Source organism: Lutra lutra, chromosome 6, assembly GCF_902655055.1.
Source record: "Lutra lutra chromosome 6, mLutLut1.2, whole genome shotgun sequence".
Taxonomy (NCBI): Eukaryota; Metazoa; Chordata; class Mammalia; order Carnivora; family Mustelidae; genus Lutra; species Lutra lutra.
Genome location: NC_062283.1, coordinates 61486428 through 61510125, shown reverse-complemented (window position 1 = coordinate 61510125; position 23698 = coordinate 61486428). Strand labels below are relative to the sequence as shown.

The following is a 23698-nucleotide window of genomic DNA, read 5'->3' as shown; positions in this document are numbered from 1 at the left end:
TCCATCTTTTTGGACGTTCCTCCACGCCAGGACTCGGGTTCGGAGGCGCTTGCCTCACAGGTTTATAGAAGGTCAGGGGCATCCCCGCCCTTAAGCCCCCCATTTATATCATATAGCATTCCCAATCTTTAGTTCTTGGAGACGGCTAATGCCTCGGAAATGCGGAGATGGGGGCCACAAAAAGGAATTGCTTGCGCATGCTCTTAAGGTGGATAGATACTGAGACTTGCAGCTCCCGCCTCCTCCCCTATTTTGGACCATGACGTCAAGGTGGGCGGGCAGCGGCAGGTGCGGGGCTGACGGGCATCTTCCTTTAAGGCGGAAGGATTCGGGGGCGGGCAGTTGGTTTGTGTTTCGCCGTATATAGGACGACTGGGGGCGCATAGCCGCTCTCTTGAGTCACTCCCGCGCGGTCTTGTTGCGGAGTCGTTGCCGGACGCAGTCCCTACCCACTGGTCTGTAGTGCTTGCAGCTCTTCTCTTGTAAGGTAGGGGTTCTTTTCAGATTATTCTGTCTGGGATGCTCTTTTTGAGTTGTTTTTGTTTCTCGTTTCGTTCCCAAAGGCTAGATTTTGTGGGTTTGGAGCGGTCTCTGGGATAGAACGACTCCACCTTTCGTTTGGATGGTGGGCGGGAGGGGGTTGGCGAGGTAGGCTTGTTTTTTCACCTGTGTCTGGGTGGCGGTGCTTAACCCCGGCGAAGACTAGCCGTGGGGGAGGTGGGCCGCGGAGTGGGCTTGGGGTAGTGGGCAGCTGCACGTGGTGTCCGCGCCGGCCCGGGACGCTGCCATGTTTGCCCTTCCACTTCCGGACGCGGCTACGGGGCGCCGGAGAGTCCCCAAAGGGTGGTGGGTGTGCGCGCTGGACGTGACTCAGCACAGCCTGGTATTGGCCTGGCTTTGCCTTCTACCCTGTGGGAAGCGTTTTCCAGGTGTTTTTGGTTCTTTTCTGCAAGGTTCTGCGGTGAGGGACGTTTACGGACGGCTCCGGCCCGGGATGTTTCCTCCCTCCTTCCAGATCTTTCTCGCAGTCTCGGTAGTGGGGGAGGGAAGAGGAGGGGGCAGGCTCTGGAAGATTCATGGGCCCTTTCCTCCCCCGCCCCTCTCAGAGAGCTGAGATTGTTCTGGAAGCTTCTGGAGCCCGGCGCCCCGCCCTGGTGCCCGGATGCTGGGGCGAAGGGAGACTGCGCGGTGGCGCCCCCTCCTCGCGTGGCCCTGGCAGACGCATGTCCGGCAGTGACGAGGGTCTGTCCGCGGACTACGGCCACCATCTTAGTTGTGTTTAGTTTGGCCCTACATTGTAGTCATGTGTGTCGAGGGGGTCACGACGATGGAGCTTTTGCTTCGTCGGTTCTTTGTCTTAGTAGCTTCTTGGGCGGGTATCCACCGGTCTCTGGTGTAATCTTTCCCCTATGCCCTGAGGCAGCAATCACACGTGCTTGTTGAGATAACCCATGGGAGAGCCAATGCTGAATTATTCTTTTTTTTTTTTTTTAACATGAAATCGATCACCTTGGGGTGTTTTTTTTTTTTCCCTACCAAATAACGTAATAGAACCTTAGTCTCTGGTTTTTTCCTTCAGATACGTGGAGCTCTTTTTTCCCTGTTGGAGCCAGGATGTTCATTTCCAACAAGCTACCCATTGATGCTGAGGCTCTTGGGTCCATGGACTACTTGCAGTATTTGGGCTTCAAGATATCTTTCCACAATCCTTGGCGTTGTATATTCTGTTAAAGAATCTTTTTAAAATTTTCTTTATAAGTTCGGTTCTTACTAAGGATACAGGCTGAAATCTTTGAAGAAAAGGCTTTACAGGCTTTCAGGAATATGTTTAGTAGTCAACCCAAAACAGTTTGAAGTAAATCTCTTCTAGTCTGTGTTGAGACTGGGGTGTACATGAGTGTTAAATATGGCGTCGTGGTGTTCTTTTGTAATTCTTGACTGTTTTTACTTTAGATGCCTGAGGAAGTGCACCATGGAGAGGAGGAGGTGGAGACTTTTGCCTTCCAGGCAGAAATTGCCCAGCTTATGTCCCTCATCATCAATACTTTCTATTCTAACAAGGAAATTTTCCTTCGGGAGTTGATCAGTAATGCGTCTGATGTGAGTGCTTTGGGCACATTCATTTGTGGTATTCCTTTTCAGCACTCGGAATGGGAGAAAGGTGGTTTGGCATTTTATAGGGCTGCTGTTGGGAGGGGATAAAAATTCTGATTTTTAAAAAGTTGGCTTTACTCTCTGGGGTTAGATGGAATATTGTAACTAATTATTGTGCTTAAACACGAGGTTGGGGTGGTAATCAGAACTGAGGCTATTTGGAAGTGAAAAAGTTTTTTTTTGTTGTTGAAGATGAGCTTTAGGAAGCAGGAACATAATATTGAAATTTGTATTTTTAGGCCTTGGATAAGATCCGCTATGAGAGCTTGACAGACCCTTCCAAGTTGGACAGCGGTAAAGAGCTGAAAATTGACATCATCCCCAACCCCCAGGAACGCACCCTGACTCTAGTGGACACAGGCATTGGCATGACCAAAGCCGATCTGATAAATAATTTGGGAACAATTGCCAAGTCCGGAACTAAAGCATTCATGGAGGCTCTTCAGGTATGTGGTATTTTAGCTAGACATGCACCATTCATTATTGTGGATATTCTTTGGTTTGCTGTAGTTTTGTGTGTGTCTGTGTATGTGTTTGACTTTAAAACTCTTTGGCAGGCTGGTGCAGACATCTCCATGATTGGACAATTTGGCGTTGGCTTTTATTCTGCCTACCTGGTGGCAGAGAAGGTGGTGGTTATCACAAAGCACAATGATGATGAGCAGTATGCCTGGGAGTCTTCTGCTGGGGGCTCCTTCACTGTGCGAGCAGACCATGGTAAGTTGACTTTCTCGTTTGGGTTAGAGTTCTGGGGAAATCTGTAATAGAAATGTTAAGCATGTTCTCTGTAGATCTTTTTTATTACAATTCTGCACTTAGTTTTGTGTCTTCGTGCTGTATTGTGAATGGTTTTTTCTAGGTGAGCCCATTGGCCGGGGTACCAAAGTGATTCTCCATCTTAAAGAAGACCAGACAGAATATTTAGAAGAGAGACGGGTCAAAGAAGTGGTGAAGAAGCATTCGCAGTTCATAGGTTACCCCATCACCCTTTATGTGAGTGTAGACTAGTAATCCTCACATGTTTGATGTCTGCTGCTTAGGAGAATGGGATAGTCTTTGGTTCCTTGGTGTTTCATGTTGTGAAACCTTTTTGTATTTTCAGTTGGAGAAGGAACGAGAGAAAGAAATCAGTGATGATGAGGCAGAGGAGGAGAAAGGGGAGAAGGAGGAAGAAGATAAAGATGATGAGGAGAAGCCCAAGATTGAAGATGTGGGCTCAGATGAGGAGGATGATAGTGGGAAAGACAAGAAAAAGAAAACAAAGAAGATTAAAGAGAAATACATTGATCAGGAAGAACTAAACAAGACCAAGCCCATTTGGACCAGAAACCCTGATGACATTACTCAGGAGGAATATGGAGAGTTTTACAAGAGCCTTACTAATGACTGGGAAGACCACTTGGCAGTCAAGGTGAGAACCCTTGCATGTTGACTCAGTAAGAGCAGGCAGAAGGCTGGTAGTAGACAAGTAGAACTTGCCCAGCTGGTTGGTAGGTAGGAACTGAATGCCATGGAGCCATGTCCATTCACTTACTGATGACCCTTCCAGGGTGAAGAAAGGACATCCTTCCCAATGACGTCACCTTATCTCTATGATGGGTTCTTTTTTTTTTTTTTTTTTTTTTTTTTTAAGATTTTATTTATTGATTTGACAGAGATCACAAGTAGACAGGCAGGCAGAGAGAGAGAGAAGCAGGCTCCTTGCTGAGCAGAGAGCCCGATGCGGGACTCGATCCCAGGACCCTGAGATCATGACCTGAGCCAAAGGCAGCGGCTTAAACCACTGAGCCACCCAGGCGCCCCTCCATGATGGGTTCTTAATGGGATTGTTTTCCCCTTGATTTAAGGGTTATATAGCTGTGCCATAGCTTAATTCAGGGTATAAGCTTAATTTGTTCAATAGCGGTCCAAAGGGCACCTCTTGTATCCTTGATCTTCAGGAAGATTTTTTTTTTTTAAAGGAATATTTGTTAAGATTTTTGTAATAAATAATTTAATGAAGTGATGGTAGGGATAAACATTTTATTTTCTAATTTTTTTTCCTTTTCTTTTTAAGATTTTATTTGACAGAGATCACAAGTAGGCAGAGAGGCAGGCAGAGAGAGAGGGGGAAGCAGGCTCCCTGCTGAGCAGAGAGCCCGATGCGGGGCTCGATCCCAGGACCCTGAGATCATGACCTGAGTCGAAGGCAGAGGCTTTAACCCACTGAGCCACCCAGGTGCCTTGGGGATAAACATTTCTTTCTTGAAATATACTACTGACTTATCTTGGATTTGTTTCAGCACTTCTCTGTAGAAGGTCAGCTGGAATTCAGGGCATTGCTTTTCATCCCCCGTCGGGCTCCTTTTGACCTCTTTGAGAACAAGAAGAAAAAGAACAACATCAAACTCTACGTTCGCCGTGTGTTCATCATGGACAGCTGTGATGAACTGATACCAGAGTATCTCAGTGAGTGTGGTCTTGGTCTCATGTAGTTAATAATCCTGTGGAACCCTCTCAGCACTCTCAAAGTGAGGTCTTGTTTTTTTGGGGAAATGTCTTCATTGTAGATAACATGGGGAGTGAGGGTGCAGTGAGAAATAAGTTCTACCGAATTTAGATAATCCTATCTTTTTTTTTCTTTTCTTTTTTTTTTAAAGATTGTCAGAGTAGGCAGAAGGGAGAAGCAGGTTCCCCGCTGAGCAAGGAGCTCAATCCCAGGACCCCCAGGATCATGACGGGAGCTAAAGGCAGACACTTAGGGACTCAGCCACCCAGGTGTCCCTGCCCTGTTTTTAACTGTTCTCACTGGTTGATTGCAGACTTCATCCGTGGTGTGGTTGACTCTGAGGATCTGCCCCTGAACATCTCCCGAGAAATGCTCCAGCAGAGCAAAATCTTGAAGGTCATTCGCAAAAATATTGTGAAGAAGTGCCTTGAGCTCTTCTCTGAACTGGCAGAAGACAAGGAGAACTATAAGAAATTCTATGAGGCTTTCTCTAAAAACCTAAAGGTACAGATGCCCTCCCCCCCGAAAGTTTTTTTTTAATAATTAATGGCCGGGGGTTATTTTTCATTCACAGAGGGTAACAGATTATAAGTAAAAAACTTTTGTTTGGACTTTTGAAGCTTGGAATCCATGAGGACTCTACTAACCGGCGCCGCCTTTCTGAGCTGCTGCGTTACCATACTTCCCAGTCTGGGGATGAGATGACCTCTCTTTCAGAGTATGTGTCCCGCATGAAGGAGACCCAGAAGTCCATCTATTACATCACCGGTGCGTCAGAGCCTGAATCTGATCAAAGCCTCTCGGGGTGTGAGGAGGGAAGGGAGGGCTTTTGGGAATCCCTGGGAACTGGCAGGAGGCAGCACTCTGACCTGAGTCACTCTGAATAACCCTACAGGTGAGAGCAAAGAGCAGGTTGCCAACTCTGCTTTTGTGGAGCGAGTGCGAAAGCGGGGCTTCGAGGTAGTGTATATGACAGAGCCTATTGACGAGTACTGTGTGCAGCAACTCAAGGAGTTTGATGGGAAGAGTCTAGTCTCAGTTACCAAGGAGGGCCTGGAGCTGCCTGAGGATGAAGAGGAGAAGAAGAAAATGGAGGAGAGCAAGGCCAAGTTCGAGAACCTCTGCAAACTCATGAAAGAAATCTTGGATAAGAAGGTTGAGAAGGTAAAAAAAAAAAAAAAAAATTAAAAAAAAAAAAAAAAGGTTGAGAAGGAAAACAATTCTGGGACTAGGGTGTATTTTGCAAACAAGTGCTTTTAGGGCTGCTTCCCTCAGAATCTTCCAGTCAGAATTGGCACTACACAAGGAGTAGTTTAAAGGAGCCTAATTGGTTTAGAGCTTTCCTTGTCTTTACCGGACAGGTTTAAGGTTGGTATTTCTGTAATGTTGGATAAAGATAGCAGCTTTTCGTGAGTTTTTACAGAGAGTAGAATTTGTAGAATAGAACCAACATGGTTTTGGTAACTGTCCACAGGTGACCATCTCTAACAGGCTAGTGTCTTCACCCTGCTGCATTGTGACTAGCACCTATGGCTGGACGGCCAACATGGAGCGGATCATGAAAGCCCAGGCCCTTCGGGACAACTCCACAATGGGCTATATGATGGCCAAGAAACACCTGGAGATCAACCCTGACCACCCCATTGTGGAGACGCTGCGGCAGAAGGCAGAGGCGGACAAGAACGACAAGGCTGTCAAGGACCTGGTGGTGCTGCTGTTTGAAACAGCTCTGCTCTCTTCTGGCTTCTCACTCGAGGATCCCCAGACTCACTCCAACCGCATCTACCGCATGATCAAGCTAGGCCTGGGTGAGTAAGACCTTTGTTAACCAGAGTGTGACAGGGAACTGAGGAGCTGGTCTCACAGGGACAAAAATTTTTTTTTTTTTTTAAGATTTTTTTTATTTATTCATTTGACAGACAGAGATCACAAGTAGGCAGAGAGACAGGCAGAGAGAAAGGAGGAAGCAGGCTCCCCGCTGAGCAGAGAGCCAGACGCGGGGCTCGATCCCAAGACCCCGAGAACATGACCTGAGCTGAAGGCAGAGGCTTAATCCTCTGAGCCACCCAGGTGCCCCTCACAGGGACAAATTTTAACTTCATGGTATTTGGATCAAAGTTCATGTGCCATTTTTTTTCTACTTCTAGGCATTGATGAAGATGAAGTGACAGCAGAGGAACCCAGTGCTGCTGTTCCTGATGAGATCCCTCCCCTTGAGGGTGATGAGGATGCCTCTCGCATGGAAGAAGTAGATTAGTTCTACGTGCAGACCTTGAGCCCTCTGTATAGTGTCCCCGTGACTCCCCAGCAGCCCGGAGTGGCCCTGTTCACCTGGTTCCCTCTGCTGATGTCTAGTGGTTTTTTTTTTTTTTTTTTCTTCCTCCTGTCTTTTAGGCAGGAAAGAAGGCCCTCAAGCCCTATCCCTTCTGATTATTTGACAAGGGGTTTGGATGTGTATTGTGTTGGTTTTTTTTTCCTGTTTATTTTGTTCCAAGATTAAAGTATGCAAAATAAAGAAGATACAGTTTTATACAGTTATGTTGTCCCTTGTAAAGTGGATCTCATGCTGCCTTTTGGGTTTCTTTAGCTTCCCAAGTTTGTACCTGCTGTCATTCCGAGGATAAGTATTCCTGGTACATTGAAAGCTAAGGTCACCTGCAGGCGCTTTTGAAGTCACCCAACATTGACTCTAAAGGATAGCTTCCAACTACCATGTAGTTTTCAGTCCCTGTCCTAAAGCATACACTTCAGTGAGCCAAAACACAGGACTTAAGTCCATTGCAGCAATTTAATTTAATAAAATAAAATTATAAGAGCAAAATTACATTTCTGGAGTACCAAAACCTGTAACTGACTCTTGGAGCAGAGCCTAGGAATCCACTAACAGACGGTGGTGTCACTGGGCAGAACTCTCCCATCTCCCTCCTCCAGCACAGCACCCATCTTTCAGACTCCTGGGAAAGCAGCACTTGGAGCCTACAACACTTGTGCTTTTCTCACCGGAGTAAGGACTGTAGGTCTCTGGGAGGTTGTTCTACAAGGGTGGGCCACTCAGGGTAGGGGATAAGCACAGGAGGTGTTGGTGGAGCCCACAGGACAAAACTAGGGAATTAGAAGGGGTGGGGGCTTTGGCAGGTGCCTCTGCCTTCTCCACACCCCTCCACACAGAGGAGGGTCCTCAGAAGAATCCCTACTAGAGAATGGTGACTTAAGGCAAAGGGGAAGGCTGCCTCTTGGACTCAACCCTAACTTGCAGAGCTGGTTTGTGATAACAGAAAAACCCTGCGTTCTGCCCTCGAGCCAACCACCTCAGAAGTTACAGTAGGAGAGGAAAATTGGTACAGTGAGCGTCTGTTCCACTTCATGCCTCGGGCCCCTCAAACTTTCTGCACAGGAGACTCGACAGGCACAGCCTTCTTTCCCCGTTGCTTTAGACGGCCCCGGGCATAGACTCTGAGCAGGAGGGCAGCAAAGACCACAGCCACCCCCAGACCCCCCACCACAGTGACAGTGTGGCCATAGAGGAGGCAGGAGAGGAGGATGGCAAAGGCCTGGCGGAGGGTCATGATGATGGTGAAGATGGCAGCGCCAAACTGCCCGATGGTGTAGAAGATGAAGAGCTGGCCACACGCGGAGCAAACAGAGAGCAGCAGGGCATGCGCAGCAAATTCACTGTGTCGCCCCATGAAGCGGGTTCCCTCCAGGAGGGCCCCCTGCTCCAGCAGGGAGCCCACCGTGAAGAGGCAGGAGAAGAGGTTGACCCCAAACATCATCTGCACCGAAGACATCTTATAGGCAAACAGGGCATCCTGCCAGTTCGAGGTGAAGCTGTCAAAGGCGATGTAGCCTGCCAGCAGGATGAGGCCTGATAGCGTGGTGGCTGGGGAGCTGCGGGGCTCGGGGCCACTGGAAAGCAGAAACATGCTGACCCCGATGGAGATGAGGCCAGCTGTCAGGTACTCCCAGTGTTCATAGCTGCGCCGAGACACCAACTTGCCCATCAGCATGACGGGGATCACCTTCGAGGCCTTGGCCAGCACCTGGGTGGGGAAGCTGACAAACTTGAGAGCTTCATACTGACACCAGCTGCTAAGCACATTGGACAGGCTGGCAAAGGAGTACCGGTACATGGGTGCCCCGTGGCGGGGCTGCTTGCAGAGGATGCAGTACAGGCCGGCCACGATCAGTGCCAGAACTCGGTTCATGAGCACCAGGAACTGAGAGTCTGTGAAGCGCTCACCTGGCGACGTGGCAGTAGCCCCATAGCTGCGGGTCATCACTCTTTCCTGCAGCACTCCCCAAGTCAGGTAGGACACCTGCATGGGGAAGGACCAGGACAGGGGACACGATAAGCCAGAGAAGGAAAAGGTGGACAAAAAAGCATCTTGACAACCTCCCTCTTTCTCACATGTCTAAATGATTTAAAAGACAGCATACATATTTTGGTCCCTCTGCAGTAACTAGAAGTTTCCTTTCCCCTTCCAAGACTGCATTCACCTTGGAGAGAATAAGTGTGTGCGAAACACAACAACAAATGCTTTAAGACTGCCCAGACCCTGTCCAGACCCTGTGTCCGTGCCCCACACAAGGGTAAGTCAAAGCTGACTCCATCCCAGGTATCTTCCTATCTATGCTCAGTCAATTCAGGGAATAAAAAGATGGGACACCTGTTAGTTCAGCATATGTAGAACTAGCGGTGCCCACTCCAACATGCCAAGAGCTCAGCATCTTTGCTCCTTCTTACATGGAGTGGGGGAAGGCTGAATGGCTTCCCCAAACTTTGATCGGTGGGTTCACAGTATATGAGACACATCACCACAAGGGGAAGTGTAGTAAGAGCACAGAAGACATCACAGAAAAGAGAGTAAGGAAAAAGAAGGAAAAGACAGCATGTCCTCCAACCACTTCTAAGAAGATGATGGCACAGTGTGCCTCTGGGAGGAGGGGGCCAAATAACACACTAGCCAGGAAAGCCTTGGGACTGGTTAGGGTGAAAACTCTGCTTCTGTGCAGTGTCTGTCCACAGGGACCCAACCCAGGAAGAGAAGCGGAGCCCGCCTGCCTACCTACCTGGAGCCCCGCAGCGCAGAAGAGCAGCTTCAGGGCTTGCCAAGTGGGAGTGGTCTCTGCCGGCTCCGTCCGGGAAGCCAGAGGAACCTCGTCAGAGGACTTGGGCTCATTGCCAAACACACAAGTTTTCACCAGGGGGAAGCAGAGACCCCTGCCTAAAAAAAGCACACAAGATCAAGATCTCACCTTCTCCCCAGCACCTCATCTTCCCCAGAGCAGCCAGTTGCCCTGCTGTCAGGCCTGCAGGTCTCCCTCCTTCCCTTTCCAAGCCACATCCCTATTTGGACTGCTGGTGAGCACTCATAAAACGGACCCTGCACATTAACCCACCCTTTCCGCACACACCTGTCTCCAGGTAGTTCTTCCGCCTGAAGTATTGCACCATCAGGTAGCCGGGTACCATAAAGCTAGCATAGCCAGCAGCATTCACCAAAAACCGGAAGAACCATAGCTGCGACCACGACTCTGGAGGGACTTCGGGAGTTTCCCCACCTGCCCCCAGGGAGGGGAGCGCAGCCAGCACCACCACTGCCCACCACCTGCGGGACAGCGGACGTTAAGGATTAGGGTGCAATTCCTCATCCACTCGGCCCTCCAGAGGGGACTACACTGGAGAAGGGCCCGGAGTCTCCCCGCCCCCCTCAGCTGCAGCCCAGCCCGGACAAAGAGCCTCTCTCTCTCCGGGGTAGGGTGGGGTGGGGGGAAGGGAGCGGAGGCCGGCGCGGGCCAGGCAGGGCTCCCTCCCTTCCCGGGGGCGGATTCGCCCCTCTGACCACACAGGTTCCCTCTGTTCCCTCTAGCGCTCTCCTGCCGCTCCGGCCACAGGCGGCGCCCCACCTCCCAGCCCGCCTTCCAGAATCCCGGAGCGCTGGAGTTCCCACCTCCTCCGCCCGACACTCCCGGACCCTCGCCAGGAGCACGAGTCCACGCCGCGCCCCCTCTCCCTGCCGGCTCTGGGCCCCGCGGGCCGGCAGGAGCTGGGACCCCACCCGGCCCCTCCGTGCCCAGCAGCGGCAGTCACGTGGCCCGGGGGCTCGGTCACGTGGGCCCGCCGCTCCCCTAGCCCCCCACCTGGCGTCCATGGTCCGGGCTGCGTGGGGCGGAGGGGGGGGCCGGGGAATGCGGTCCCCGGGCCGCGCGTTCCCTCCGCTTCCGCGGCCGCCTCCAGCAGCGGCCAGTGAGGTAGCGGCTAGCGGAAGTACCCTGCTCTTCCCGCCTCCCTCCCGGCGGCCGCCCCTCCGCCCCCAGCCGCGACCACGCTGAGCCCCAGGCCGCCGGCAGGCCACAGCGCCCCCGCGTGGCCCGGAGGGAGACGCGGCTCGGGAACCGGGCGCCTGGCTGCCCCCGGCGGGGCGGGGCGGCGTGGTGCGGGGCGGGGAGGCGGGGACATACCCCCCCAGGCCGCGCACCCCCACCCCGCTTCGCCATCGCCTTGAACCCTCACAACCAACCCAGGAGGTAATGGTGCCCCCCTTGCCATCTCGCGAGGGGGACGCTGAGGTTCTGCGTCCCAAGCACTCTCTCACTTTACCCCTTTCGCGTTTTCTCACAGGAAGATCTCTCCTTCCTTTCTCCGCGGGGCTGCAGTTCTGTCCCCCAACAACCCATGACCTTCGAGGCTCTGCATGACCTGGCCCTTCTGCTTCGCCCCCTCACTCACCCTCTGCGGAGTCCCACTGGCCAGGTCCTCTAATTCACCGAAGGCCTTCCCTTGAACGCTCCCCCCCACATCTTTACTCACCCTTCTGTCCCGCCTGGAGATGACAGGCCTCAGAGCTCTCCCCTGACTACCCAAAGGCCCTCCACCAACGCGTGTTCTCCTCACTTTACTCTTCCTTCACAGAATCCACTGCAACTTGTAATTACATATTTATTTGGCTGTTTATGATTTTAATGGCTGCCTCGTTCACTAGACTATAAGATCCAAGTGGCCAGAGATTGTGTTGGTTTATTCCCCCATACCCATACTGACCATATTCACCTAACAAGGGCTTCAAACGTGTGGAATGAAAGGAAAAACATACAAAGCCATAGCTCCTTGTGTTACCCTCCATAGGCCAGCCCTTCTCTCCAGGCTCCTCTAAGGCAGTGATGAGCAACCCCCCTGGGGGGGGGGCTTCTCATCTCACCTCCTCTTTATCCCTCTGTTTCCACACAAAGGGCAAGGGTTTGTGATGGACAGAGAGGCCTGAGGACTGTTAGCTCCCCCGTACCCCCATCACACACACACACACACACACACACACACACACACCTATGAAGGTCCTACCCTGCTCAGGGAGCAATTTCCTTCTCTTTGTTTCTACCATAAGGTCACAAGGCAGGCCTACCTAAATATCCCCAATGCATGCACACAGACGTGTGTGTGCAAAATGACTCTGGGAGGGGGGATCTTTTTAAAGGTCTCTGCTGTTTTAGTGTCATGTTATTGAAACTTCCCCTTCCCCAAAGGCTCAGTTCAGGACCTTCTGTGTGAAGTCTTTAAACAACAGTGTTTAAGAGTCCTCAACAGCAGTGAGATGGAACCCCCTCAGGGTCCTGCTTGCTGATTTCAGTTTCTCTCCTCACTCGGGAGAGTCCATGTTTTCCTACTGATTGGCAGTTTCAGGCTGACCCAACGTGGGTAGAAACAAGAGCCCCTGCCATTCTCTAGAGGCAAACAGGCTTTGCCTAGGATACCGGGGGCTTCGGAGTCTTCAAGAATCTCCATCCACCTAGGAAGGTCTTCCTTCTAGACTGGCCTTCTCTCACTTGTGATCCCTCCTTTCAGCTCAGGACTGTGCTGGCCTCAGGCTGTGGCCTCAGCAGTCCTCAGGACACCAGGAGGGCACGTTGTCTGGGCCCAAGCTGCAGCAGCTAAAGCTCCAGCTTCCAGATGGGAAAAGATGGAGTCTCCGGGCCCCAGACTCTGCCCCGGCTTCAGTCAGCACACAGCAGTGGCTTCCCAGAGATCTTCAAGTCATCAAAGGGCAAAAGAGCCAAGGGCTGAGAAGAGAATGGAGAGAAGCAAGATCAGGGCCCATGGGCAAAAGGCAGCAGTAGAGAAAGGGAGCTGGGGAGACAGATTGGGCCTTTTCCTCTCCACCGAATGACAGCTGAAGGATATCGGGGAACAAATCCTCCTACTAATCCCCCAAATAGAGGCCCCTCTGGGCTAGACAGAGCCCTGAAGCCTTAGGCAAGCCCTCACTCTCTAAGATAATGTCAGTATATCAGAGCTAATAAGGACACCAGAGGTGATAGAGCCTATGGGTCTGGGTTGTTTTTTTTTTAAGTAAGCTCTAGGCCCAACATGAGGCTTGAACTCATGACCCTGAGATCAAGAGTCACACGCTCTACTGACCGAGCAACCCGGGTGCCCCCAAATCCTTTTTTACACTGAACATTTTTAAATGGGAAAGACTGTACAGGAAATCTAGGTTCCACCTCTCTTGAAAAATTCCAAGACCTGGAAGTACTTGGCGCACATTCCTCCTCTGAGACTATCTGCTGAAATCAAGTAGGGCAGAGCCTCTGATCCCCCCCCAGGCCTCACCACCCTGTTTTATACCTAGCCTGCCTCACTGATCCACTGCAGGGCTCCTGTTAGAGTCCAAGTTTGAGCTCCCTGGTCTTGACCAACTAAGAGGGCGGGGGCAGAGGCTCACTCCAAGTCCCACAGAGGGTGAGTGACAGAGTCACGGATGTGGATTACACCCCAGAATCCCAACTCCTCGGCCCTTTCAGCTGTCACAGCTCCTGGCTCTGCTATGGGTGTGGGAGCTCCTGGAGATGGAGCCTAGCCTGGGCTTCTTACATCCTCAGCCAGGTCCTGGGGAGTCTCGTCCTCCACATTCCGCAGCAGGGAGTCGGCGCCGGCCTCACACAAAGCAGATGAAATGCTGCTGAGGCCCCGACCAGCTGCAAGGTGCAGAGGGGTGCAGCCGTTGAGCATGCGGGCATCTACGCGTGCACCAGCCTGGAGCAGGAACTGCACCAGCCCCCGCTCCTGGGTCTCCACAGCCAGATGCAGCGCGGTCTTTCCACTCGTGCCCTCCTGCAGGGGACAAGGCTGTCAGCCATGGAACCTCAAGAGGAATCCTGCCAGGCCCTGGGGCTCCAGATGAGAAGTGCCACCCCTCCTGATGGCTGGGCAGGGGCCCCAGGGCCTGATCAGGCGGTGGGGCAGGCCCAGGGCTGGGTCATGACCGGCCCCCCTCACCTGCGTGTCGATGTCAGCTCCGTTTTGAAGCAGCAGTTCCATGAGAGGCCGGTTCCTCTGCAGGGTGGCGATGTGGAGACAGGCCAGACCTGGGATGGGGTGAGGCTGGGGGTCACTCATCTGTATCCACCAACTCTCCCCCATCTTCCCTCACTTTCAGGGACCTCCCTGCCCCTCAGCCCCAAGGGACTTACTGCCCACTCAGTGCCTCTGAGCACAGGACTGTTCAAACACAAACCTGAAAAACCCCCTCAAAAGTCTAAGGGGAAAGGAACTCAAAGTTTCCACCTTTTCAAAGTCATGTTATTGAAACTTTCATGCTTCAGGGGTTAGGTGGCTGAGTAACACCCCACATACACGCGCACCCTACCCCCACAAGCATACCCTGCCCCCAGTCTCTCTCTCCCCACCCCCCACCTCTCTGAAACTCTATCTGAACTCTATCTGCCTTCGAGCCCTGTCCCAAAACCACCATCTTTAGAGCTCTCCAGGATCCCCAGGCCCCAGCCCCTCCCCAGATGCCAGAACTAGATTCAAAGTGTCTGTTCAAACGTCCCTGCTCCTTGAGGGTTTCCCTGGCCATCCTCTTTGAAAATCACGCCTACCCTCATCCCTCACATTCTAGTTCTCACTCTGTTCTACTTTTCCCTCAGGCCTTCCTGCTTGCTAACCTGCTAGAGAACTCCCTGCTTAGACTTACTGCCGGCCTCCATCATTCTCTGCTTTGTTCACAAATTAAGTCTCACTCCCAGAATAATGTCTGGCACACAGAAGGCCCTCAGTACATTTTTGATACGTGAATTAATGAGTTAATCTAACCTCTGTTAAACTAAATAGCTTGAGGGCAAGGTTTAGCTCTCTCTTTTGCACATAGTAGGTTCTCAGTAAATTCTCAATCGAATTCATTCATTCAGCAAAGATGTATGGAGTACCTATGTGCTTGGAACTGGAGGTGCATTGACGGACAGGCCATAAGCATCCTGTCCCTGAGAATGGAGTCCCTCTCCTGCCCCCTTCTCATCCCACGGGCCCCGAGGCCGCCCATACCTTGCCAGTTTTGCAGCTGGAGGTCCAGGGAGTGCAGTGGTCCTCGGCCTGGCTCAGGCCGCCCCTCCAGCAGGCAGCGGGCACAGGCCAGGTGTTGGCGCTGACAAGCCACATGCAGAGCTGTGTCACCGTGTCGATCCTGTAGCATGCGACTAGCCCCCTTCAGGACCAGGGCCCGAACTGCGCCGGGCTGGTCCAGGTGTACAGCCAGATGGAGTGCTGTCTGTAGGCACAGAGGGGCCCAGGGCTACTGGCGTGTGCTCCTCCCTCTGGCAACATGCTAGGGTGGACCCAGGAATTACCAGCTGCCACACTTTGAGGGCCGCTTAGAAAGGCTATGGCCCTGGTTTTCCAAGGAAATGCTGCCAAACCCTTCCCTCTGTCACTGCCAAGGCAGCTCTTGGAAACACCCCCGCCCCCAGGTCTGCAGGCAGGGTGAGGGAAGTGGGCCCCCGTTTTTCTTGCAGGTCCTCTTAGCCCCTGCAGAAAGGACAGATGGGGGCAGGGTCTACCCCCTCCACCTCTGGGGAGACCTCTGTTATCCCCAGGGGCCAAGGGAAAAGGAAAGGTCGGAGGGAGGGAAGACTAGAGGTACCAGGCAACCTCTACCTGCCATAATCCTAAGGCTCCACACAGATGCCACTCCCATGTTAAGCATTCCCTGGCTGCTCCCCACGTACACTGGATCCCACAGAAGCTGGTATGTGTCTCTATCATTAGTCTTGTCACATGCTCTGCAGTTAGGTGTGGACATGAGTCCCCTAGCCCATGCTCGAGCACCTCATGGGCCGAGGCTGTGTCTTGCTCATGTTTGTATCATCAGCTTCTATCCCAGTGTCTCGCATACGGTTTCCAGAATGTGCAGCCTGATGTGGCTGCTAGGAATGGGGCAGGGATAGGTATCCGGGGACAGCCCACCCTCTCCCCTCCCCTACCTGGTAAAGGTTGTTCTGAATGTCCAGGACCTCCCGGGGCAGCAAAGCCAGGCAACAGAGCAGCACAGCTGGAGCCTCGTGAATCACCGCCAGGTGGACCAGCCTGGGAGGGGGAGGCAGCAAGAACAGGGTTCAGTGTCAGGGCTTGGGGCCCTAGACAGCGAGCTAGGGGCCTGAGGTCCTGGGGTTAGAAGGAAGAACACATCAATCTCTAAGGAGCCACTCATAGGGTGGGTGTAGGAAGTGAGAGTTTAGGCCAGGAAGTGAGGGTTGGTGTGGGAAGCCAGGATCCTGGGGCTGGGAGCTCCAAGTTCCCATCTCTGGCCTTCAGGAGGGCCTCGCAGAGTGGAAGCATGGGCAGGGTGCTGATGGGACAAGGTCCTTCCTGTTTGGGCTGCCCACACCCCACTCCCCTCTGGTCCCAGGGCCCTGTGAGGCCAGCTGCAGCTCGAAGCCAAAAGGAAAGCCACCAAGATAGCAGAGACGTGGTTTCCGGGGCTGAGCTCCCCACCTCCACCAACCTCAACAGGGAGGATTGAGAGGGCAGGAGCAGGGTTACCCCCACTCTCAGCAACTCAATGTTATACACTGAAAGGGAGAGAAAACAGAAGCTCTGGGAAGAGGAGGCAGGAGACATCGAGGCAGCCTGTCCTGCTGCCGTTTACAGGGGAATCAAGAGGGTCAGTCTTCAGACAGCACAGACCCAGTGGGGCCTGACCAGAGGCCATCCCCACTCTGCCTACACTTCCAAGGGGAGGTCTGTGCGGTGCAGAACATGTGCATCCGTTGGGGGCCGAAGAGTCTGAGCCTCTTGCTAAGGTGGGAGGGGGCAGCTGGGAGGGGAAGTTCCAGTCCTGGGGTTTCCCCACATCAGGTGGGGAAAATGAAAGCCAGAGCTGGAGGGTCTAGGCCAGGACAGATGCCTTGGGGCATTAACCGCCCTAAGGCTAGTTTGGGTAAAGGCACATCTGGGCTGGGGAGGGGGCTGCTCAGGCGGGAGGGAGGCAAGCTTGGTGGCTGGCGGCAGGAGAGGCCCAGGAGAGAGAGTGACAGAGGGAGGGCGGGAGGAACCGCGCTGGAAATCCCCTCGGCCAGGGCCTGTTCTCTAGGTCACATTCCTGCAGCCACCTCCCTCTTTCCCTGTCTCCCCTCCTCCCACTTCCTCATCCCACTTCCATAAGTCCCACAGGCCAGACACCTCTAAGGGAAGAGAGCGCCCCCTCCTCCCTAGGAACCTCCTGGGGAGTCCTGACTCCTCTTCTCTGCCCCCTCACCACCACAGTCTAGACACAACACCTGTCTCTAACTAGATTAAGGCTGCAACCCAGAGGCTAACAAAGGACAGCAGTATCAGAAGTCTTCAATCCCTAGATCAAAGGTCAGTCAGGGATTCCACACAGAGCTCCCTAAATCTTGGTTCTGGGCCTGTGGGCTGGTAATCTGGGCAGGTTACAAAAAAGGCCTGGGGTCATTCCTCTCCCACCCACCGGTCCACAGACTATCTTTGTCAAAGGCCACCCAAGATTAGGACTCTCCCATCTCCAAAAAGCTGGTCAAGACAGACACCTCTGGCCTCTTCTACCCTCCCGACCCCCATTCATTTCAGCATCCCCGATCTGGGACCCTGGCACACTCCACTCAGTTTCTCTCCCGCAAATCCCAGCCACCCCCTCACCTGACAGTGTTTCTTCTTCCTAAGGGGCAAATCTTCAACTGGCCAGTCCCTCCCACACAAAATGCTTCTTATTTCAACTGCCTGCCCCCCTAGCCCAGTCCCCACCAAACTTCACCTGGACCTGGGGGGAGAAAGGGTAAAGTAAAGGGATCAGACAGGACAGTGAGGAGGACTTGGGGGGCTCAGGAGGTGGAGGGTGTCAGTAAAGCTGACTCCAGCCCTCACTTCCCCTTTTGCAGCAGAGAAGGAAGTGAGCTGGGCAGCCAGCCGCCTGTCTGTCTGCTGGGGCAAGAGTGCCCCAGCCTGGGTCACCCCCTCTTCCTCAGAGCTAGCCTTAGCTCTGCTCCCTGGCCGTACCCCCATCCTTAGCTCCCTGACCCCCACTGGCAACCTGTAACTGGCACCTTTTGTTCCTTGAGACAGGGTACTATGAGGTCGGGGGCTGGGAATCCCAGATTTGAGCAAACAAAGATGTGCTCTCCCCCAGCAAGGGGAAAAAAAAAAAAAAGCACTTTGACTGGTCAGGGGAATTTTCCCTTCCAGGGGGTGGGCTATTAGTAGCTTTCCGGGCTGCTAGCTGGGGTTCCAGGTGTCTGGCAAGGGCCCTGTCAGCTCTGCCCACCTCCCAAAGGGAGGGCAGAGAGATGATGCCAGGGCCTCTGGTCCGGGTCAGGCCAGAGCACAAAAGTGGGCTGAGTGTGAATTCTAGAGTTTGGAAGAGAGAGTGGGGACTGCCCCTTCCAGCGCGGGTGTTTTGAGGGATCCTCACAGACTGGGTTCCCGGCCTGCTGAAGATCCTGGCAGGCCAGGAGTTAGCATCGATTGGAAGGGGTCTCTGTCTCAGCCTCGACCCCATACTCACGTGTCTCCATCTTCGGAGATATAAGTGAGGGCTTCCAGCTGCTGAGGGCTCAGCGCCCCCGCGGCGGGAAGCGGCGAGCGTGGGGCTGGATTCTCGGTCTCCGTGCCCCCCAACAAGGGCAAGGGCTCGGTGAGCGACGAGGAACCATAGGTGGAGTCAGCTCGCTCCCCATCTGTATCTTCCTTCTCCTGTGGCTCCTGGGCTGTTCCCGGAGGATGAGTCCAGGGCTGGGGGCCGTGACCATCCGAGGGCCCAGAGGCTGGGGCCGAGGTGGGCTCGGGCAGGGAGCGCAGAGAGCGCAGAGACTCGATGCCCGAGTCATACTGGCTCTCATCTGTCTCGTCCGGCCCCTTCCGCGCCTCCGACATGCCAGCGGTCCGGGCCCGCCGGGGCCAGGTCCGAGCAGGATCTGGCTCCGGGCTCCGCCGCGCCGCCTTTCCGGGTTGCAGGTCCGCCTTGCAGAGCTAGCGCCCGGCCGGGAGTGGCCTCCTTCCTGGGCTGCGGGAGCCCGAGGAGTCGGCGAAAAGCGCGGGCGAGGATCGGAGCTCTGGAGGCTTCCACGGCAGTGGCTACTCGGGGTAGCTGGACTGCCCAGTCGGACTCGCTCCCTCGCCCCGCCCCTCAGGCCCCGCCCCCGACAGGCGCTTCCGGACCGAGGCCCCTCCCTCCGGAATCCCCCTAACCCCGCCCTCTGCGTTGGCTTCGAGTCAGGGGTTACCCGGTCCTGAGTCACTCGAGCGTTCATTCACCCACTCATTCATTCACCCATTCACTCATTCATTCACCCACTCATTCATCCATACATCCATCCATCCATATTTTCCCTTCCTTTTTTTCATTAATTCCATGCATTTTCTTTTCTTCCTTCCTTTCTTCCATTTCATTTTTTCCATTCATTCATTCATTTGTAGTTGTTGTTTTTTTAAAATATTTTTATTTATTTCTGTGACAGAGAGAGCATACACAAGCAGGGGGAGGGGAGAACCAGACTCCCCACCCAGCAGGGAGCCCTCCTGGGGGGTTGATTCCAGGAACCCAGGATCAATGGCCTGAGCTGAAGGTAACTGCTTAACCGACTGAACCACCCAGGCGCCCCTTTTCATTTGTTTTTCTATTTTTAAAAGATTTTATTTATTTATTTGACAGAACACAAGTAGGCAGAGAGGCAGGCAGAGGGAGGGAGAAACAGGCTCTCCACTGAGCAGGGAGCCCAAGGTGGGGTTCGATCCCAAGACCCTGGGATCATGACCTGAGCCGGAAGCAGCTGCTTAACCGACTGAGCCACACAGGAGCCCCTCTTTTCATTTACTTTTAAAGAAATATTTATTAATCGTCTGCACAGGCTATGCAACTTGCAAGGAGAGCACTGCTTCCTATCTCCTACCCATTTCTCTCAATTTCTGTGGCTTCCTTCTCTATCAGTGCCCAGGAGTTTGGGTAGGGAAAGAAAGGGGATACCTACTGTCTTTAAAGGAGCAGTTCTGTCTTTGGATCCTGGATAGAGGGTCTCCTGAGTCAACTTCCTAGATCACATAGAAATGGGCACAAGGACAGTTTTTTTGTTCGTTTGTTTTTGGTTTTTTGAAAGTGGGTTTTCTCAGGCAAGCTGTTATCTTAAAAAAATGCAGATATGCAGGCCATATTTTTTGTTGTCTAAAAAAGCAGAATGGTCATTCTTCACAGGGATGAAACACTGGCTCTGGGCGGTTACAACATCTGGTTACCCCGAGTGATCAGGGAAGTTTAGTTCCTCATGGTGGGGCCAGAATGGGGAGGCCCCAGACATGCTGGGCCATGTTCTCCTGAGGTCCCCACCACAGCCACAACCCCAATGCCAGCATATCTTCCCTCCTTCCCTGTCCCTGCTTTCCCTGGGCCTAAAGGGCCTAGGGAGGTTGTCAGCAAACTCCACCCATATGGTAAGCCCCAATCCGTGCCCCGTGATTCATCCCCTACCTCAAGTGCCATCAACCCAGGGGCAGCAATGCCCTTAGAATATCATCCCTAAGGGAACATCTCCTTTTTCCAACTCTGGCATTGGGGTAAGGAAGCTGGAGTGAGTGCAGACAGCTATGAACCAGCTTTCCTACTGCCCTCCTCCATGTAACCTCATTTTATTCCTTCATTTGACAAATACATATAGGGCTTTTCCTGTATGTCTGACATTGGTCTTTCTGCTGGAAGCAAAACTAAGTATCACAGTAACAGTAATAACCAACAACCACTAACCCCACCTCCACTCAAAAATGTCCCATGGTCCCAGCCTTCAAAAATCTCCCAGCAATTATAATACAGAGTGCTTACGCAAAGACAGGAGTGAGAATAGGGTGCCCTGGGGGCACAAAGCGGGATCAACTGCCCAGTGGAGTGCGGGGAAGGAAAGGGACTGGGGAGAAGAGAGGTACCCAGGGTGTGTGCTTAGAAGCGTGAATCAAGAGAGAAGCATCGTGGGCAGCCAGGAGGAGATGCCCCACTGCTCTTCATCCCTGTGGAGAACCAGAATGGAGAATATGGTTGAGCATGAGGCAGTGAGAAGCCATGAGGGGAAAGCCCAAGGAAACTGAAGCATCTCCTTCCCTTGAGGTCAGTGTGACTTCAGAGGTTTTCAACTTCCTCCCCTGACATGTTCCTCTCTCATCCTCAAAGTCTAGAGCAAAAATACAGCCGGGAACTCTAGACCCAGACTACTTGGGCTCAGATCAGGCATTATCACATCCCCATCTTAAAGTTGGGAAGCTGAAACCCAGAGAGGAGAACTGAACCTGCCCAAGATCCAACAGTTAGGAAGAACGGGGGCCAGGTTCTCCTGTCCCTAATCCAAAACTTTGAAAAACATTTTCACTGAAACTTTGTTTCCTTTATAAAGGTCTAAGGAGTTGGGGCATCTGAACCCACCGAAGGACACAAGAATGCAGGAGTATGCAGTGAACCCCACTTGCCTTCAGATAGAGGCTGAATTTAAGGAAAAACCTATCCCAATTCAGTCTGGAGTCTCACTTGGAACCTTAACAGGTGTGTACCAGCCCCTTTTCTGGCCACATGAGGTCAGCATTGAGTCACTGACGGCTTCCAGCACCTTGCCGGTATTCTGACAGGAAGCCCTTCAGGGGACACTTCAGAATGGGGAGAGGGATCATGCAGTGCCATTTCGAAAGATGACTTGGGGACTCTGACTCGGGCCTCAGCATGGTCAGGGCCCTGACTTCGCTTCCTCTGCCCCACCAGTCCTCTTCTCTCTCTGCTGTTTTTTTCTGGTTCCCTTTGTAGTGCCCCCACTCCCAGCTTCCACCCACCCCAGCCAGGCTCCTTCTTCAAGAAGCAGGCCCCGTTGCCATGGTGACCAGCTGGTCAGCTGGCTCCTTCCTTGCCCCCTCCCTTCACCCCTCTTTCCCCTGAGCTGCAAGGAAGAGTAATGTATGTGAATGGAGAAGCGGGGGTTAGTTGTCAGGGGTCCTTTATCTCTTGGGAGCTCTGGGGTTGGCCAAAAGGAGTGGGAAACAGGAGCATGATTACAACAACTAAATGGGGAGTGGGAGCCTCCTATCTGAGTTAGGAAAGGGTCAGGCTGGGGACTCTGCCCTTTGTCTGCAGTGAGGACTGAACTAGATGGAACGGGCTGAGACCAGAAGAGGGGTTGGAGTTAGATGTGAGGTAGAGTTTCCCACAAAATATGGGTGGGAGGCACTGGAGTGAGCCCCCAAGTGAGAGTCTTTCTCTGCCATGAGAATGAGGGAGAAGCCAGCCTCTTCAGGACCTCACCCTTTCTCTGTTTGGGTCTGGAGGATGGAATGACCCACCCATGGAGTGGAGGAACCTCAGGCTGGATAGTTTGGAAGCAGTAGGCCGTCAGCCAGCGACCTTCACTTTGCCTGGAAAGAGGAGAATAGGTAAATGGAGAAAGGACCAGGATTGGGTGTGTTGGGGGCAGGTGGGAGAGAGGTAGTGGCTCTTCTGCCTCAGGTGGCCATCCCAGCAGATCAGTGCGCTCGCCCCCTGTCCCAAAGACTGGATTATCCAAAACTTTGCCTTAAGCTAACTTCCTACCCACAGATATCCCCATGGCCTTTGGAATGGGAAAGGTCTGGATTCTAGGACTAGCTCTGTGAGTACTAGCTTGTGACCTTGAATAAATCACTCACACTCCTTATACTTTGGTTCCTTGTGGGCAAATAGGGGACCAATTACTATACGTCAAAGACTCTAATGTAGCACCAGGCACACAGCAGGATTCCACAGGGTGCACACATGGATTGAATATGCATACCCTTTATACTATTTTATCACAATGATTGGCCCCCTCCCCATTAGACTTTGTGCTCTTTGAGGGTAGAATATCGTATGTTTCATTTCTGAACAGAGTACACAGTAGGTACCTAATGCCTGTTTATTGAATGGATCCATCCAGGAGATAATGAATGCATGTCAGTTTTCTTTCTGCCTGACCCAGGCAGTACAAGGGAAAAGCAGTGTGGGTGGATGGCAGGAAGGGGTAGGCTACTTGTAGTCACTCAGCCTGGCCTGCGGTCTGTGATTTTGCCTCCCACACCCACAGAAGAAGGGCAGAGCCTTAGAGAGTGTCCAGGTAAATTCTTCAATGCACAGATGAGGAAACTAAGGCTTAGAGGGGAAGGCACTTGCCCAAGGTCACACAACCCCTTAATGGCAGAGCCAGGATTAAGAACTGGAATTTAGGTTTCCTGTTCTCCAGCCTAGGGCAAGGCACACACTTCATTGCTTCTCTGGGGCTGTTCCTCTAGGGAAGGAAAATGGCTCTGTGACGGCTGGTTCCCATGTCCTCCCCTCTGCCCTCTGTTAGTCCTTTCTCACATCTAGCTCCAGTCCTTTCTCTTTCACGCGATTCCATCTCTGCGCACTTGGATCTGGCCTCCGAAGGCTGGCTCCCGCCTTAACCCGTTACCACCCAACTGGAAATAAGGATCTTCCCTAGGGTTCCACGGCTCAATTTACTTTCCCCCACCCTCGGCCCCAGGAACTTGCGGGAACCAACGATGGGGAGGGATGTTGGCTGAACCACTGGTGCCCCCTCCACGGAGAAGGGACCGTAGGAGTTGCGGCACAGATCTTGCCAGGATGGGGGGTGGTGGTGGTGCGGTGAGCAAGGCTGGGAGTGGGGAAGGGGTGCGGGGAGCCCCTGTTGCTTCTTCTCTTTGGGGGGTGGCTATTAGGTAGGCTTGGGGAAGGCGGAGTTTGGGGGGCCGGGGGCGGGGCTCTTGAGCTGGGAGGAAGAGGGGGGGCGCGCTGGCTC

At 53.0% G+C, this 23698-nt stretch overlaps 3 protein-coding genes across 3 annotated transcripts; 1 reads left to right on the top strand and 2 right to left on the bottom strand.

The window, feature by feature from the left end:
* The first annotated feature begins 348 nt into the window (after positions 1-348).
* Positions 349-7176, top strand: HSP90AB1 (heat shock protein 90 alpha family class B member 1). The gene is made up of 12 exons (XM_047732045.1): positions 349-487; positions 1954-2100; positions 2394-2600; positions 2712-2871; positions 3014-3147; positions 3257-3565; positions 4437-4602; positions 4956-5146; positions 5263-5410; positions 5538-5806; positions 6117-6450; positions 6790-7176. The coding sequence occupies exons 2-12, from the start codon at positions 1954-1956 to the stop codon at positions 6897-6899; spliced, it is 2175 nt and encodes a 724-aa protein (XP_047588001.1). The 5' UTR covers positions 349-487; the 3' UTR covers positions 6900-7176.
* Positions 7177-7414: 238 nt separating this feature from the next.
* SLC35B2 (solute carrier family 35 member B2) lies at positions 7415-10941 on the bottom strand. The gene is made up of 4 exons (XM_047732050.1): positions 10784-10941; positions 10058-10251; positions 9713-9867; positions 7415-8958 (listed from the first exon to the last, which is right to left on the bottom strand). Exons 1-4 carry the CDS (start codon positions 10792-10794, stop codon positions 8020-8022), a joined length of 1299 nt encoding a protein of 432 aa, XP_047588006.1. The 5' UTR covers positions 10795-10941; the 3' UTR covers positions 7415-8019.
* Positions 10942-11568: 627 nt separating this feature from the next.
* On the bottom strand, positions 11569-19043 carry NFKBIE (NFKB inhibitor epsilon). The gene is made up of 6 exons (XM_047732051.1): positions 18433-19043; positions 15896-15998; positions 14961-15183; positions 13914-14002; positions 13509-13748; positions 11569-12697 (listed from the first exon to the last, which is right to left on the bottom strand). The coding sequence occupies exons 1-6, from the start codon at positions 18798-18800 to the stop codon at positions 12632-12634; spliced, it is 1089 nt and encodes a 362-aa protein (XP_047588007.1). The 5' UTR covers positions 18801-19043; the 3' UTR covers positions 11569-12631.
* Between the last annotated feature and the right edge of the window lie 4655 nt (positions 19044-23698).

Coding starts and splice junctions, on each gene's coding strand:
- SLC35B2 (XM_047732050.1), bottom strand. Junction 9,868..10,057: donor GAAGAACTACCTGGAGACAG/GTGTGTGCGGAA, acceptor TGCTTTTTTTAG/GCAGGGGTCTCTGCTTCCCC. Junction 8,959..9,712: donor TCTGCGCTGCGGGGCTCCAG/GTAGGTAGGCAG, acceptor TTCCCCATGCAG/GTGTCCTACCTGACTTGGGG.
- NFKBIE (XM_047732051.1), bottom strand. CDS start 18,800: ATGTCGGAGGCGCGGAAGGGGCCGGACGAGACAGATGAGAGCCAGTAT. Junction 14,003..14,960: donor CCAGCTGCAAAACTGGCAAG/GTATGGGCGGCC, acceptor ACCCCATCCCAG/GTCTGGCCTGTCTCCACATC. Junction 12,698..13,508: donor CCCAGGACCTGGCTGAGGAT/GTAAGAAGCCCA, acceptor TTCTCTTCTCAG/CCCTTGGCTCTTTTGCCCTT.
- HSP90AB1 (XM_047732045.1), top strand. CDS start 1,954: ATGCCTGAGGAAGTGCACCATGGAGAGGAGGAGGTGGAGACTTTTGCC. Junction 2,601..2,711: donor CATTCATGGAGGCTCTTCAG/GTATGTGGTATT, acceptor ACTCTTTGGCAG/GCTGGTGCAGACATCTCCAT. Junction 6,451..6,789: donor CATGATCAAGCTAGGCCTGG/GTGAGTAAGACC, acceptor TTCTACTTCTAG/GCATTGATGAAGATGAAGTG.